Raw genomic sequence first — 14,350 nt, 5'->3', positions numbered from 1 at the left:
GGGGGGGGGGGGGGGGGGGTAGGTTAAGACTTAGACAGGGGTCATTTTCGAATTGCAGCCTCCTGAAGGTGTATCTTTAGGGCAGTTTTGAAAGTGAGTAGGGTTTTACACTCCTTTACTCCTTTTGGTCCTTTACTCTAAACTCATAACGCGTTGCGATGGGACGCGTTGTGAACTTGTAGATCTGCTATTTTCAATGAAAAATCTTGGAAATGTACAAATATTTTCAAATCCACCAATCTTGTATGGGGGTCTCAGGGATAAATTCTTTTAAATGGGGGTCCGCAGAAAAATACATGTTCATTTGGGGGTTCTTTACTTAAAAATGTTTGAGAAGTTGAACCACTTGTCTAAACAACATAGGAAACAAGCCCAAATAAGCAACTACACTTTAGCCACAAGCCCTAAAAAACGCAACCCGCGCAACTACCCAATACCAATATTTACAAGCGACTTTACAGAAAAAGAAACCAAAGTCGCTTCTAATAACCGGACATGGCAACACTGTCAGCGCGTCGCTGGTGTTTACCAGAGCTTCTTCTGTACCATGCAACTACGGGAAGCACGAGGTTTTCGCGTGCCAAGAAGAACAGATCTACAAGATAACAACGAGTCGCTATGCGACGCGTTGATAGCTTGTAGATCTTGTAGATCTGTTCTTCCTGACAAGCGACACCGTCGTACAACGGACTATACATTCGGCTTCTCAAAGCACAGAATGTTCACATACATTTGAGCAGTGATGGAAGAAGAAGTACTCAAATGTTTTACCTAAGTAAAAGTATCAATAGAAATAGTCTGTTACAATTACAAGTTCGGTATTCAAAACGTACTTGAGTAAAAGTACAGAAGTATTGGCATCAAAATGTACTTAAAATACCAAAGGTAGTAACCCCAGAGCACTTCTGGGTTTTGGAACCATAGTTTGGTCTGTACACGACATGCTGTATGATCAGCATTTACTTAACCATTTAAATCCTAATATACTTCGTTGACCAGCATCCCCCAAGGCTCGATCTGTAGTAGGTTCACTCCCATCTTCCCTACAATCTCTTCCCTGAAAATAGCAGATCTACAAGCTGAGCTTATAGATCTGCTATTTCCGCCTGTTATGACATGTCCAGAATAGGGACGCTGGGGTTCATAATATACTTGAAGAACAGAACCCTTGTTGCTTTGTGAAATGACCCAAACATTCAGTAAAACAATGGCTGTAAATAAATGTGGCAACTGTTTATATCAAATAAACCAGTGGTTCAGTATCCTGCGTGTATGCGGTCATGGTTACCACCAAAGTATGCTGTTATACGATACGAGTACTGGCTTCAGGAAATACACACTGGGAGGAGACAGTGTCATGTAATCACTGTTATTGAGGGGAGGGTTTATGTACACACTGCCTTTTTTAATTCATTGTAAAATTGTCCGTTTTATAATCATCTTTTTATACTGTACATATGACATACAGATGTTGGTGTGTAAGAAAATTATAATTAAAATGATCAATACAAATGATAAAGGAGATAGACAGCAAGCAATTTATTTAGATCAAATCAGATTTATTCGTGACATTAAAAAAAGTTAAAAGTGTAAAATCAAATGGCCAAATCTAGATAACACAGGTTTACAGTGATGGCTCTTCACTTGCAGTATCTGTCAGCTTTCATTTTGGCTCTCCTGTAAAGAAACATTGCATAATGATTACACCAACTTTATTTGCACCTATTATACATATGTATACCCAGCTGGGTGCACACCAGTAATGTACATAATATAAAACAAGAATTGACAAAGTTATGAGTAGGCTAGTTTACGTCACCTTACATACTCAAATCTATTGACATAAGTTGGTATCTTGTACAAGCCTGTGCACAACGCACATAAAATGAATGGGTGAGGTCCTGCACTTGGGCATAAGTTGAACCATGGTTATGTAAAGACAGCAGAATTGACTTATGTGCTTGATTTAAGGCGTTACTGCAGTTTGTAGTTGCTTAGACTAAATGTGTGGTCAAAACAACTGTCAAAGACAGCGTTTGAGCTGCACTCTGTCTACTTCCGTTTCCCTGTGAGTCACATGCCCACGTCCCCCATATATGTCACAAGATATGACGAAAAGGGTTTGTATTCGGACTCTGCCTGTGTCTGTGCTTAACTATTGTTCCTTTTGGGTGGTGCATCCAACACACTGCAGCACCTGCCCACCCACACACACACACGGTGTGATTTTATACCTGTCAAGCAAAGTTTCATGAAACTTCCCGTCCGTCCTGGCCCGTTTCAGCGAGGTCGAGTCCTCTTCATTCACCCTGAGCCGCCGGTCCTGAAAACTCTGGAACTTCTTCCTGGAAAGTAACATGTTAGACAGCATTATGTTAGGATCCAGTATACTGTACATATACACAAAACATTGATACGCCTCTCTATTCTCTTTCACTGAAACTGTTAACTGTGTGGTACTTGGTTGAAGAGAATAATGTAGTTCAGTTTACTGTGGTTGACGAGGAAGTGGAGCAGTGCTTTTAAATGTTTACAATGTTAGGTGGTTAGAGGGGCTATTTGCTACTTTCTAACGAGAATGGGCTCGTCTATTACACGTCTATTACATCATGTATGACGCAGCAACGTGACCAAATTTCTCTTCTTCCCGTCTTAAATATTTCACTTAAACAGTAAACAACCGTAGGGGAATAAATAATATCAAGTAAAATGGTGCAAATTAAACAATAGGGCTCTATTTGTGCTGTTTTAGGTTGGCGGTTGGAGAGGAGGGTACTCCGACAGTGGTTTACGATACCCAGGTTGCACTTCATTCTGAAACACATTGGAGATGCTAAGCACTACATCACGAAGGCAGCTCAAGGGCAGCTATTATCGTCACGTCAACATGATGAGTCCATTTCCCCAGTGTTTGCCCTAAAAAACAATAATGGAGCGCGGAGGTGGGGGGCAAAGCCTTGACAAGCATAAAACAGCCCGAGATGTATTGTTTCAGACTTAATAGGCAACAGATGGGATGTGATAAATAGAAAAACAAACAGGAACACACACGTCACGTTACGTCAATACAGCAATGTCCTCTAGTGCAATCCATCAATTGCGTCTTTAACCACATTAACCCTGGCGTCCCTATTTTGGGCATCAGTATATTTTTTGAAAATGGCAGATCTACAAGCTCACAACATGTCGAATTGCAAAGCGTTGTGAGCTTGTACATCTGCTATTTTTGTGTGACACCGTTGTATGACAAAGTTGTATAAAACAGGCTTTAAGGCAGAGGGATTGATGAGGCTGCCACATCAAGGGAAAGTGATTTAGCTGTCAGAACCTCCCTGCCATCAACTGAGGAAAAAAAAGGAAACGTCAAGGTAATAGGGAGGAAATCACTGCATTAAAAAGGTCAGCCTGAAACCCAGCCATGTTGAGAGAGGCTGGAGGTTTGTGCATGCTGTAAATTATTGTGCTGAAAGTGGAGCACTAATGGAATAGAAGTAGAACAGATGGGAAAAATGGCAAGAAACGCTCAAAAACCTGTTGACTGGTTTTTGGATGCTTCTGGGTTTTATTAGATTTAAATGAAACAAATTCTTTGCTTCTTTCAAAATGTGTCTCTCAGACAGTAAAATAAAATAATATCTATTGCCCCGGTAAAAAAGCAATAACGCAACATACACCCGATTCGGTATGTTTTTCAGCAACATTACATTGGTTTCGGTTGAGCAGGTCATAACGGATTTGAAAATGACACTGAGTTAATCCGAACGGGTCACCTTTACGTGGGTTGTTTTGTAATGGGACTGCTGGAGCGCTGAAGCGATTATAAAAGGCAGTTAGGCATGAAAAGTGTTATCGTAAAGGTCACGCACACATAATTGATCTCGCAGTTCTTCACGTTGCCCCGGTCCTCATCTGCTATGTCATCTTTGGGCTTCACATCCTTCTCCGCACAGGACCGGATCTGTTCATCATCCACAGAAAGACACACAGACAGACAGACAGACAGTTAAGAGAGATGAAGAGAGAGAGAAATACAGAGAAAATGAGAGCAAAAGTTACAGACTTGGGAGTGAGCGAGACAGAACGAAAGATGATATAAGATGAGAAATGAGACAAGTAAAAGAGATAGAGAAGCAGAGAGTGAAAGACATTGAGAAAAGTCAAGTCACAATGGGAACGGCGTTGCACCAATGTGGAACCCGTACTTAATGTGGCCAGCTTGTTGGACATCTATGACATCAGTCGTCTATGAAATATCTATGACGTATGACTCCATATTTGGGCAAGGTTTCAGCCCGATCAGAGCTCCTATGACTTCCATTATTATACATTAATTAACATTAAATATTTCAAAAAGTATAAAACATAGATATTTGGAAAAAAATAAATAAGTGGAAGTACTTCTGTGTGAGCACATGAAATATGGCACCAATTGCTCCAGCGGTTTGTGAGATTAGCTCTGGACACAGTCAGGCAGATCCTCTGAGGAGCCATATTGTAAAGAAAAAAAAGGAAGGGGGGGGGGGGGGGTACCAACTGTTTTTCATGTAATAAATGTCCCTGCATAAGGTCAGGACCATTTTGCAAACCACCTCTCCATCTGAGCTGGCAGGTCCCCATGGAGACAGCCTGTCTATATGAGTTGCATATTAGGATGCAGCCTGAACACTTCACCTTCACCATCTCGTCCTCGCCTGCTGTCTTAGTCTTCGCCTCGATGTCCCCGCTCTCACTGTAGGAGATGAAACAGCTGTTTGATGCCATCAGAGCCATTTTACCCTGAAAAGGTACAGACAGACAGGGCTGTGTTGGGATATGTGTTGACCAGAAGGTAAGCATTCATCTACACAGGTTTCAAGTCATGATGGAAGGCCAATTTATGCTTGGAGTAACAAGTGGCGCACAACGTGTCACGTGATGAAAGTGACCTGATTTTTTTTGTGGAGGCTGTCCCCCCCCCCGACGGTGTCTCATGCCTCTTCATGAAATGTTGCATTGATTGGGAAGACGAGGTAAGCTCCGCCACCACAGAGGTGCATGAGACCACCTTCACATCCTTGTTTACATTTTATGGCGAAGCTGTCGGCGAGTCACAGACAGAATGAATGCTCAAAGCTAAAAACGTGTGAGAAAAGTGAGACACGTAGTCCGATGCGTTGTTCGACACTTGTCTCTCCAAGCATAAATTGGCCTCGACAGAGTTCATGTACAGTGCACTGCATAATCACCAGAATGAATTAACTGTGGGAACTTTGAAGGGCTCTTCTGTCTGGCTTCATCATATAAAAAAACATTTAAGGCTGTTATGGCTAAGACTAATGCACTCCTTAGTAATGGCTGCTCGGAATGATGGTCATATAGGAAATGAAGCTTATATTACAGTAGAACAGATTATTAATAACTCTGGGGTTACTGCACACAACGACAGTTTGCAGAGTACCATGGGAAAGTTAAAACTCTTCTATTTCTGACAGTGCACATAAAATGCCTAGTTTTATCAGCTTGCTTAACTTACTTCTTGGAAAACGGGTTCCCATTGTTCTCTGGAGCCGATGGCGTCTGAGCGACCCACCACCAAACCATCCGAGTTGATTCCCAAGTACTTTCCATATCCAGACTTCAGGGCTATCCTGCAAAAAGAACATCAGATCAGCGTTTTCTCCAGCAGTATGTCCTTCATACCCTAGGCCTGTAAAGGGGCCGCTTGGTTATCGTTGGCCATCATTTCCTGTTAAAGCAACCTGAATGGTTCTAATTTCAATCACCATTAATAACCCTCCCCGTCAGTCAGGTGTGCAGGCTAGGGCAATGAACTCAAATACTAAGGTAAAAAAGTTGTAGTTTGAGAACAATTTATTGATACACAAGATGCTGCAGATGGCTTCACAATGTAGTCTAGGGCTATCACAATAACCGTGTCATGAACCCTATGGGGGAATGGAAAAGCTTACATAGGCCTACTTGTATACTTTATAGACGTTATAAACACTTATAAATATTATGAATCTTCAAGGGACAGTGGGAAGAGTGTCTTTTTGTTTCTAGGCAATGGTGTGTTGACTAAACTTGTACCGATTCATAAAGATAATTTAGATACAGGCATTGCATTTAGTCATTAATGCTGTGTTCAGTGTTGCACCCTATGATTCATAAAGATAATTTGGATGCTGACTGCTGTTCTGCCTTGCGTTTAGCCAGTAATGTTGTGCCAGGCAAATTATTCTAAATTCTTAACACGATTACAAACATAGCAATGGTAATACACAACATCCCTTTTTATGAGCCACTTCACTCTGTGTATTCCACATTGCAGAAATCATAAAAGGCACTAAAACGAATGACGCACTCAATGTTATGATGGTTTAGTGAGGTTCGTTGCCCCTTTCACATTATAGCAGAATGCAATGTTAGGCGTAAAGACAAAAACATGTTGCATTATACGGTGATAGGTGATGATACAAACCTACATTAAATAGTGATCTACACTACAGTAATCCTGGAACCATGGCCCGGCCAAAATGTTTTATTTTTTCTACTTCTAACATTCCATGAAAGTCTGTGGTGCTGTGAAAAGGTAGCTTTAAACAAAAAACCTTCACGTGCGAGAGTGGAGCGTCCATGCGCGGCCAGTGAGAATGGCTGCATTAATTAACATGTGCTTATGCTTGAAACGCCTGGTGGGTTTCAAGCATTTCACCAATATCACCAAACTTTAAATAAATTGCTCACCTAATTATTTAGATTATAATAATACACCCACCTGGAGTCAGACAGCTTGATAGCAGTGAACTGCTCAGGAGGGTCGGGCCCTTCATCCTCTGAAACATTAAAAACAGTATTCCTTTATAGCAGTAGTTCTCAAACTTTTTCGTGCCAAGGACCCCCAAATTGGTATGTATTTGGCCGCGGACCCCCATCTGAAAATGTTTGGTGCCCAGAAGAGACCCCCAGAAGAGAAGATTAATGTAAAAAACGAAATGACTGATGAAGTTTTCAAACATTTTCAAGATCTTCAAAAATAGCAGATGTACAAGCTTGCAGTGTGGCACAAAGTGACACGCTGTGTGTGTGTGTGTCCGCTGTGCCCCCCCCCAAGCCCCCACCCCACCCCGTTTGAAATGACCAAATCTGCCTACCGATCAAAATGGGTAAAGTGGTTGTTTAACTTGCTTTTTGATCATATAACTGTGGACTCTTGGAAGAATACCCCCTACTGGTCTGAGAGATGATCACATTAAATCACAGTAGAGAGGTGGTTGCTATTCCAAATTTTCATCTTTAAAAAGATTAAAGATTACAAGTCTGCATTCAGTGACCTCCTTTCTCATTATCATCAGATTTGTTTTAAATGAAGGACCTCATTCAGCAAACATTGATTAAAAAAAGCAATCATCAGTTCACTCATTGTGTGGGAGATGGACTAGTATTATGCTTAAAGTGATCTGTGACAGACAGGTCCCAGCGTGCGCACACGCACGCACCCACCTCGCGTCACGCTCTCATTGTTTTAGTTCCCCACATAATGTGAATCAATTACTTAAAGGCATTGTAGGGAGTTCAGACATAATCAAAGAAAAAAACTGTTGTCAAACACCGCCCCTCCAGCAGTTCTTTTCCCCGACCACCAGGGGGTGACGCAGGGGGGACTTTTTAAATGAGTCATGCCCAAAATAGGTTGCCTTATGCGGATACAATTCGCGGAAATGCCCGACCCTACGGTTCTCTGAATTTATATTTTTAAATAGGCTCTTTCATGATAAATTGACCACATATATGAAGCTAAACAACTAAATTCTATCCAAACGATTTTTTAAAAGTAAATTATGTGCCTCAAAAAAGAAGTTTGAGAGCGTTTTAAAACCGAAAGTAAAAAGTTGATACGGGCACGGACGCGCACGGACACGCACATGCGTGCGTTAATTTACGACCCGGACATAAACAACATGAACATAAACAGAAGGGAAAATACGGATTTCAGACAGAGGACTGTGTTTCAATGAAGGAAAACACCCCAGCATCATTATATAGTGGCTGATAGAGGGGAAAAAATGCAAAAAATATATATATAAATATTTTTTAATTTTAGGCTTAATGTTCCCTACAATGCCTTTAAGTCTTGCGAGTCACGCTACAAGTTAGAATAAAAGATGGACATAACAAACCATTATTATACCAGAAGAAACTAAACGGTTATACAAAACTAAACACATTTTAAACTAGGGGAATTCTTTTGGAGGTGCATGGCGTCGGAGGTTCCGGTCGGTTCCGGCCGCCTGATGACGTAAAGTTATTTCCGCTCCAGACCCGATCAGAAACCAGAAAATGGTATTTATCCCAGGCTACCCACGCACACACACACAAGTCCTTTCCCCTTTGTTCCCCATTCTAAAACATTTCAGGTTTAATAAAGAGGGGCTTTGCCAGGGACCATATTATAGACCTGTCAAGGATGAGCACAGCCTGCTAGACCTTAATAAGGCAGACATTAATAAACCACAAGTGTAATGAGACGTGAAGAGCTTTTTTAACAAGGGCTGGTTATCTCGGAGATATGCCAGACCGTGGGCCCTCTGAGTTTGATTAAAGAACATCAGCAAGTTTCCTTTGAACCAGAAGCTGAATGTGAACATTTTGTGCTTCTTTTTGAGAAGGAGCTATTATTCAGTAATGCGTGTACAGAAAATCCTCTTTGAAAAAAAAAGAAGAAATGGAGGAAATCTCTAATCTGTCTCAGTCTAAAATGCACGGCCTCTTCTGCTTTCATCTTGTATGAGCATGCAGAGGACGAGAGTCCACCGAGGGGAACTGGGATGTTTCAATCTTTTTCTTCTCATAAAACGTGAGCTGAATACAGTGCTAGTGAGTGGCAGCTCTTTCCAGGGTAAGCCATTCCAATAAGCATCAGTCTCCCAATCTAGAAGAAAAACTCATAAAAAAAATACAGGAAGCTCTGAGCTGCATCACAAATGAACTCCTGTCTGAGTGGGCTTGCTTTTTTTGGGGGGGGGGGGGGGGGGGTTATGCCTTTATTGATAGGAAAGTAGGCTGACAGGAAATGGGGAGAGAGATGGGGAGTGACATGCAAGGCCGTCGGGATCGGGAGTCGAACCCGCGACACGCTGTCAGGCCTAGGTGCCTAGACGGTTACGCCAACCGTCCGGGCCCTGACTAAAGGCCTAGGTGAAATGTACCCTAAATGCATCCCAGTATGGGATGAAGGATTGACCTAAAATGTAGTTGAGTGAGTGAGTGAGTGAGTGAGTGCAACTCCTGTTTTCAGTTCAATGCTGGTGACTTGCCAGCTGGACCCAGTGGTCACTTAGTCACTCACCTCTCTCTGCACTTGACGGCAAGTACTGACTGCAGGGGAAGGAGCGTGATGCTGTTATCTGCATCAGAATCCTGGCTCTTGCAATTCCCTCCAACTTAACCCATTAAGACCTGAAGCCGATTCTACAAAATGTCTTCTAAATCCCAACAGTTATCTAAAAAGTGTAAGTTTCTTTATCAGTGGTTCTCAAACATTTTCATAATTGTCAAGGACCCCCAAAATGATATGCATTTGGCCGCGGACCCCCATCTCAAAATATTTTGTTCCAGGGACCCCCAGAAGCAAAGATTGGAGTTAAAAATGTTTGCTTTAAAAGAATACATATATTAAAAGATTTGACACATTTTCTAAATTTTTCAAAAATAGCAGATCTACAAGCTCGTAGCGCGGCACTCGGTGCCGCACCATGAGCTTGTATATCTGCTATTTTTGAATAGCCAAAGTGTAAAATAATGCTTTTTAGCTAAAATCAAATAATGACAGATGCGTTCCAGGTCTTAATGGTTTAACTGTCTACTGGGCTTCCTCTGAACTCTTATGTATTATCACTTGCAGAAAAGTAACTCTGATGGTGTTTTTTCAATACCATGCTTGAGAAGCCAAGGAGAAGATTAACAGATGTTGTGCTTAGGGAACGGTTCCAGCTTCTGCTACGAAACATTACCTGGCAAGCAGCACAGGAACCTGCATTGAATACTACATTGCAGAAAAACAGGCCTGGTATCTCAAGCTGTTCTTTCTACTGTATATGCACTCTCAGACGATTTCTTCCACTCTCTGTAGGAAATCAATACAATTTGCAAAACTGACAGGTGCTGTTCACCGTAATGCTTTGTTTTCAGATCTAAGGCAAGTTGCGGTCCATGAAAACAAAACAAAAATCCCAACTGTCTTGTACCCTATCGTATCCTAATTGCTTCAAAAACACTCTTTTGTTCAATATTTTACTTTTTAAATCACTTGCGGTGTAAACCTTCTCATGCAATAGCGAAGAATGCGCCTGGGCATGACCGGTGGGTTCAACACGAACCGAGTTCACATAACAAGCGTGTGCAATCTGTGCATCATTCGTGCATGAGCCTGTTTATCCCAGAAGTGTTTTAAACAATAAATATTCTTCGAAAAAGCAATATTTTTTAGCTAATGAGGATAGTTTTGACACAAGACAATTAGGTTATACTCTGACAGCTGTGTTGGAGTTTATAATAGCTTTATTGTGGTTAATTGTGGACCTGTATTTATTTCAGTTCATCAGGTATTCTCTTTTCAATTCTTCATTCACCATAAAGACAACAATTATCCACGCATTCAAGGCTTCATGGGGTGAGTAATTGATAGGGGAAAAAATAATAATCATTTTGGGGTGGACGTATTCCTATAATGTATTGAACTACCATAAACTCCCACCCACACCCAGCTTCCATGAGTGAGTGAGTGAGTGACCAGGATTTCTGATCCCACGTACCTTCGTGTGGTGCGCCAACAGTGAAGAGGCCAGTATCCAAGGCATGGATGTAAGAGTTGTTGTGCATCTCCACAGCGACTGTTCCAGTGAGGTCTCCAATATTATGGACACACCACCAACCACCTGGACAGCAGAATGGAGTGTGATGGAGCACTAATACATGCACTAATACATGGTGTTCCAATTAACCCTGGCGTCCCTATTTTGGACAGCAACTGTCAATTTGTATGCATTAATTGAAGGAAGTTTTCATAATTCATGTTCAGTGCTGCCGTCCGTCAATGCAGCCCATTCAAGTACAGAGAATGTGGTCCATGTGAATCTTGTGGAAAAGTGGAGATATTTTTACTATACACGTTTTCTTCCCCACAACCTTCAAATGGTTATGAAACTAGTTGACAAGAGCTGACCTCAAGCCGTAGCAATTCATTATTGGGAGAGAACTACAAATCGAGACAATAGAGATGGATCCCACCACACAAACGCATTGCGTGTTCAATGGCTGTGTTATGGAATAATTTGCAATATATGGAATATCAGCCATTCTAGGGCCAGGACACACACACACACACATATATGTGTGTGTCGATAGAATTCTGCTGGTTGTCATGGACACAATTATTTTACCTGCTACATTTTAAATTACCTCTATAATCACACACCAGAATCTAACAAGAACGAGCACACCATTCAAAGTAATAGGGCGACTGAATAGAACATGGCAGCCGTGTCCATTGAAGTTCAATGGCAAAGTGGCGCCGTGTTATATTCGGTTACTCTCAAGCTATACACGCACATACCAACAATATCCTTTTTGTCCACTTCTTCATCTTTTTTCTTCTTCTTATCTTTATGTTTCTTCTTTTTCCTTTCAAAACAAGACATGTAGTAGACACGTTTACATGTTGACATCAGACAAGTTACAACTGTAGTTACAACACGTACCATGGGTGACCAGGCCTTCTGCTCGGCCACCCCCCAATTGTGGAATGCCCTCCCTGCCCACCTGAGAGCGCCATTCTTTTAAGAGTGGGCACCTGAAAAGGTGGGCACCAGGACAACTGGGCAGCAAAACCATCTGGGCACTAGGGACCTGAATTAGGATTTGAGTCCACAAGTCTTTTTTTAACTTTACATAGCATGCTGCTTTGTTGATGGTAAGTGATATTTAACCCACTGTTCTTTAAACCCCCAAACACTGTTAACATTGATCATTTGACCATTTTTTGGTATCCTTAATTCTTTTTGGTATTTTACCATTTCCCCAATTAACAGTGCTTCTATCTTGGCAAATAGACTCTTATATTGTACTTTGAAACTCTGTTATAATGTACTTTTGACCTCGTGGTTGTGTTGTGTTTGGGGGTTTAAGGAATATTGGGTTAAATATCACTTACCAACAACAAAGCAGCCTGCTATGTTAAGTTAAAAAACACTTGTTCAGGTGGCCACATGTCCCTAGTGCCCAGTTGTCCTGGTGCCCACCTCTCCAGGTGCCCAGTCATCCCAAAAATATGGTGCCCAGATGTCCGTAGTGCCACTGCCCACCTGTCTTGTATTCATTCACATGCACTTATATTGCACTAATGAGGCCACCTTAGACTGGTTAGCTAAACAAGTAACAACCTCACTCGATTCGTACAAAATGGCCCTAAAATGGACTGAACGCTGGCTGTAATGAATCTAATAGATCCATCACAGCCAAGATACGGACCGCATATGGATCTATTACAGTTATTATCCTCGTAAACACAGGCTACACGACAGTAGCATTAGCTATGTTAGCTTTAGGACAGTCGGGACCAAGGGGGGAAAAGCAAAAACAACTAGCATTGAACAGTTCACTAGCAGCTAGTGACTAGCTAGAATGTTGACCTTTTCTGCGGAGACATATTTACCCTTTGTTCATTCCTTTTAGAACCAACTTAGATGATTTGACGCGTGAATATTCATCCATATCGCTGCCTCTTCTGCTACACGCGCTAAAATGTAAACACAAACAGGTCCAGGAGAGAGACTACGGAAGCAGCAGAGGTTCAAATGATATGAAAGTTGCGAAGGACCTGAACAGCCTGGTGATGCTATGTTATCTGCGAGGTATGTCAAGACTGCTGTTATTGGCGCCAAATTGCGTTTCTGTTTATTTTGTTTTATTTTAACTCACGGTGGTGTGGCATTGTCAGTCACCATGGCGACCACCACAGGCCGTGGTTACTCATTTATACTTGGCAAGTTGGCAGTGTGGGTGATGAGCCCCAGGTGTGGTATGGGAAAAGTCACACCGTTTTTGACCCGACCGTGATGACCATGTTGCTACGCAGGCCAGGTCGGCGCTCAATGATTTTGTTTGAGTTGTCATATATCTATGAGCTTGAATGCTGGAAAGAACACAATATTTTTAATACGTGGATTGACATATCCGACATGAATAGGAGCACTGCTGGATTCTAGACATGAATTCATAGTTCACACGTCTGACTAAAAGTCAACCCAGTTTCCCCTGGCAGTGTATAGCTACAGGTAAGCTCTACAATTGCTAGGAGAAAATCCTTTGAATTTGACTCTGGGGGGTGTTTGGGGACCTCACAATAGAATGTGGATAGTCATATCTGTTAAACATGTTTTATTGCAGTCAAAACCAGTGGGTCTAAAAGTGGGGTCCGGGGACTCCCAGGGGCCCTGAAGGTTTTTTTAGGGGGTTCTGTCCCCAGCTAAATGAGGAATAATAAAAAAAAAGTCAACTAAAATCTTTTCAAATGGGGATCCTTGGCCAAATACAAACGATGTGGCATAGTAGCCTACTGGGTGGCACTGATATAATTTATAATCACTGTGCCATTTTACCTTAAATAACCGTGCTAGAATAGCTTTGGCAATGAAGTGACCTGTAGAACAGTGCTTCTCAAACTTTTTCATGCCAGGGACCCCCAAATTGATATATATTTGGCCACGGACCCCCAGCTGAAAACATGTTGTGCCAGGGACCCCCAGAAGCAAAGATTTATGTTAAAATGTTTGCTTTAAAAAAATAATATATATTTAAAAAAAAAACGTGTTCAAGGTTTTAGAAAACGGCAGATCTACAAGCTCATAGCTCTGTGAGCTTGTAGATCTGCTATTTTTTATTAGCCAAAGTATAACAGGTTAAAGTGGTTCAAATGATTGTGATGCTATATTAACACATTTTGCTGGGGACCCCCTGTAAACTCCCCAAGGAGCCCTGGGGGTCCCCGGACCCCACTTTGAGAACCAATGCTCTAGTTTCCCCGCCCCCTCCCCCCCACACCTGCTGCAAACAGACAGTCAGACAGACAGACAGACAGACAGACGGGTGTTATACAACAACCTGATACAAACAAGCGCCATTATATGTGGAGGGAAAATAATGTAAACAAACAACATAATTACATAACGTTCCACCTCAGTATGGGTACTTCTGCAGGGCTATACATAAACATTGTAACATCCGTGGCCATGTAAGCACTTTATATTTGAAATATGAACCTTATGCTGACATACAGGCCTTAAAGGGAGAAAGTGCAAACACCAGGTTGAAG

At 41.8% G+C, this 14,350-nt stretch overlaps 1 protein-coding gene across 1 annotated transcript; it reads right to left on the bottom strand.

Moving 5' to 3' along the window:
• Positions 1–1,538: 1,538 nt before the first annotated feature.
• On the bottom strand, positions 1,539–12,808 carry frg1 (FSHD region gene 1). The gene is made up of 9 exons (XM_084078739.1): positions 12,692–12,808; positions 11,594–11,661; positions 10,794–10,916; positions 6,758–6,815; positions 5,513–5,627; positions 4,672–4,776; positions 3,867–3,958; positions 2,235–2,345; positions 1,539–1,677 (listed from the first exon to the last, which is right to left on the bottom strand). Exons 1-9 carry the CDS (start codon positions 12,748–12,750, stop codon positions 1,641–1,643), a joined length of 768 nt encoding a protein of 255 aa, XP_083934865.1. The 5' UTR covers positions 12,751–12,808; the 3' UTR covers positions 1,539–1,640.
• Positions 12,809–14,350: the final 1,542 nt, after the last annotated feature.

The sequence above is a fragment of the Gymnoscopelus microlampas genome (assembly GCF_963454915.1).
Source record: "Gymnoscopelus microlampas genome assembly, chromosome: 2".
In the NCBI taxonomy this organism is placed as follows: domain Eukaryota; kingdom Metazoa; phylum Chordata; class Actinopteri; order Myctophiformes; family Myctophidae; genus Gymnoscopelus; species Gymnoscopelus microlampas.
Note: the sequence above shows the minus strand (reverse complement) of the source record. Positions and strands in the feature narration are given on the sequence as shown.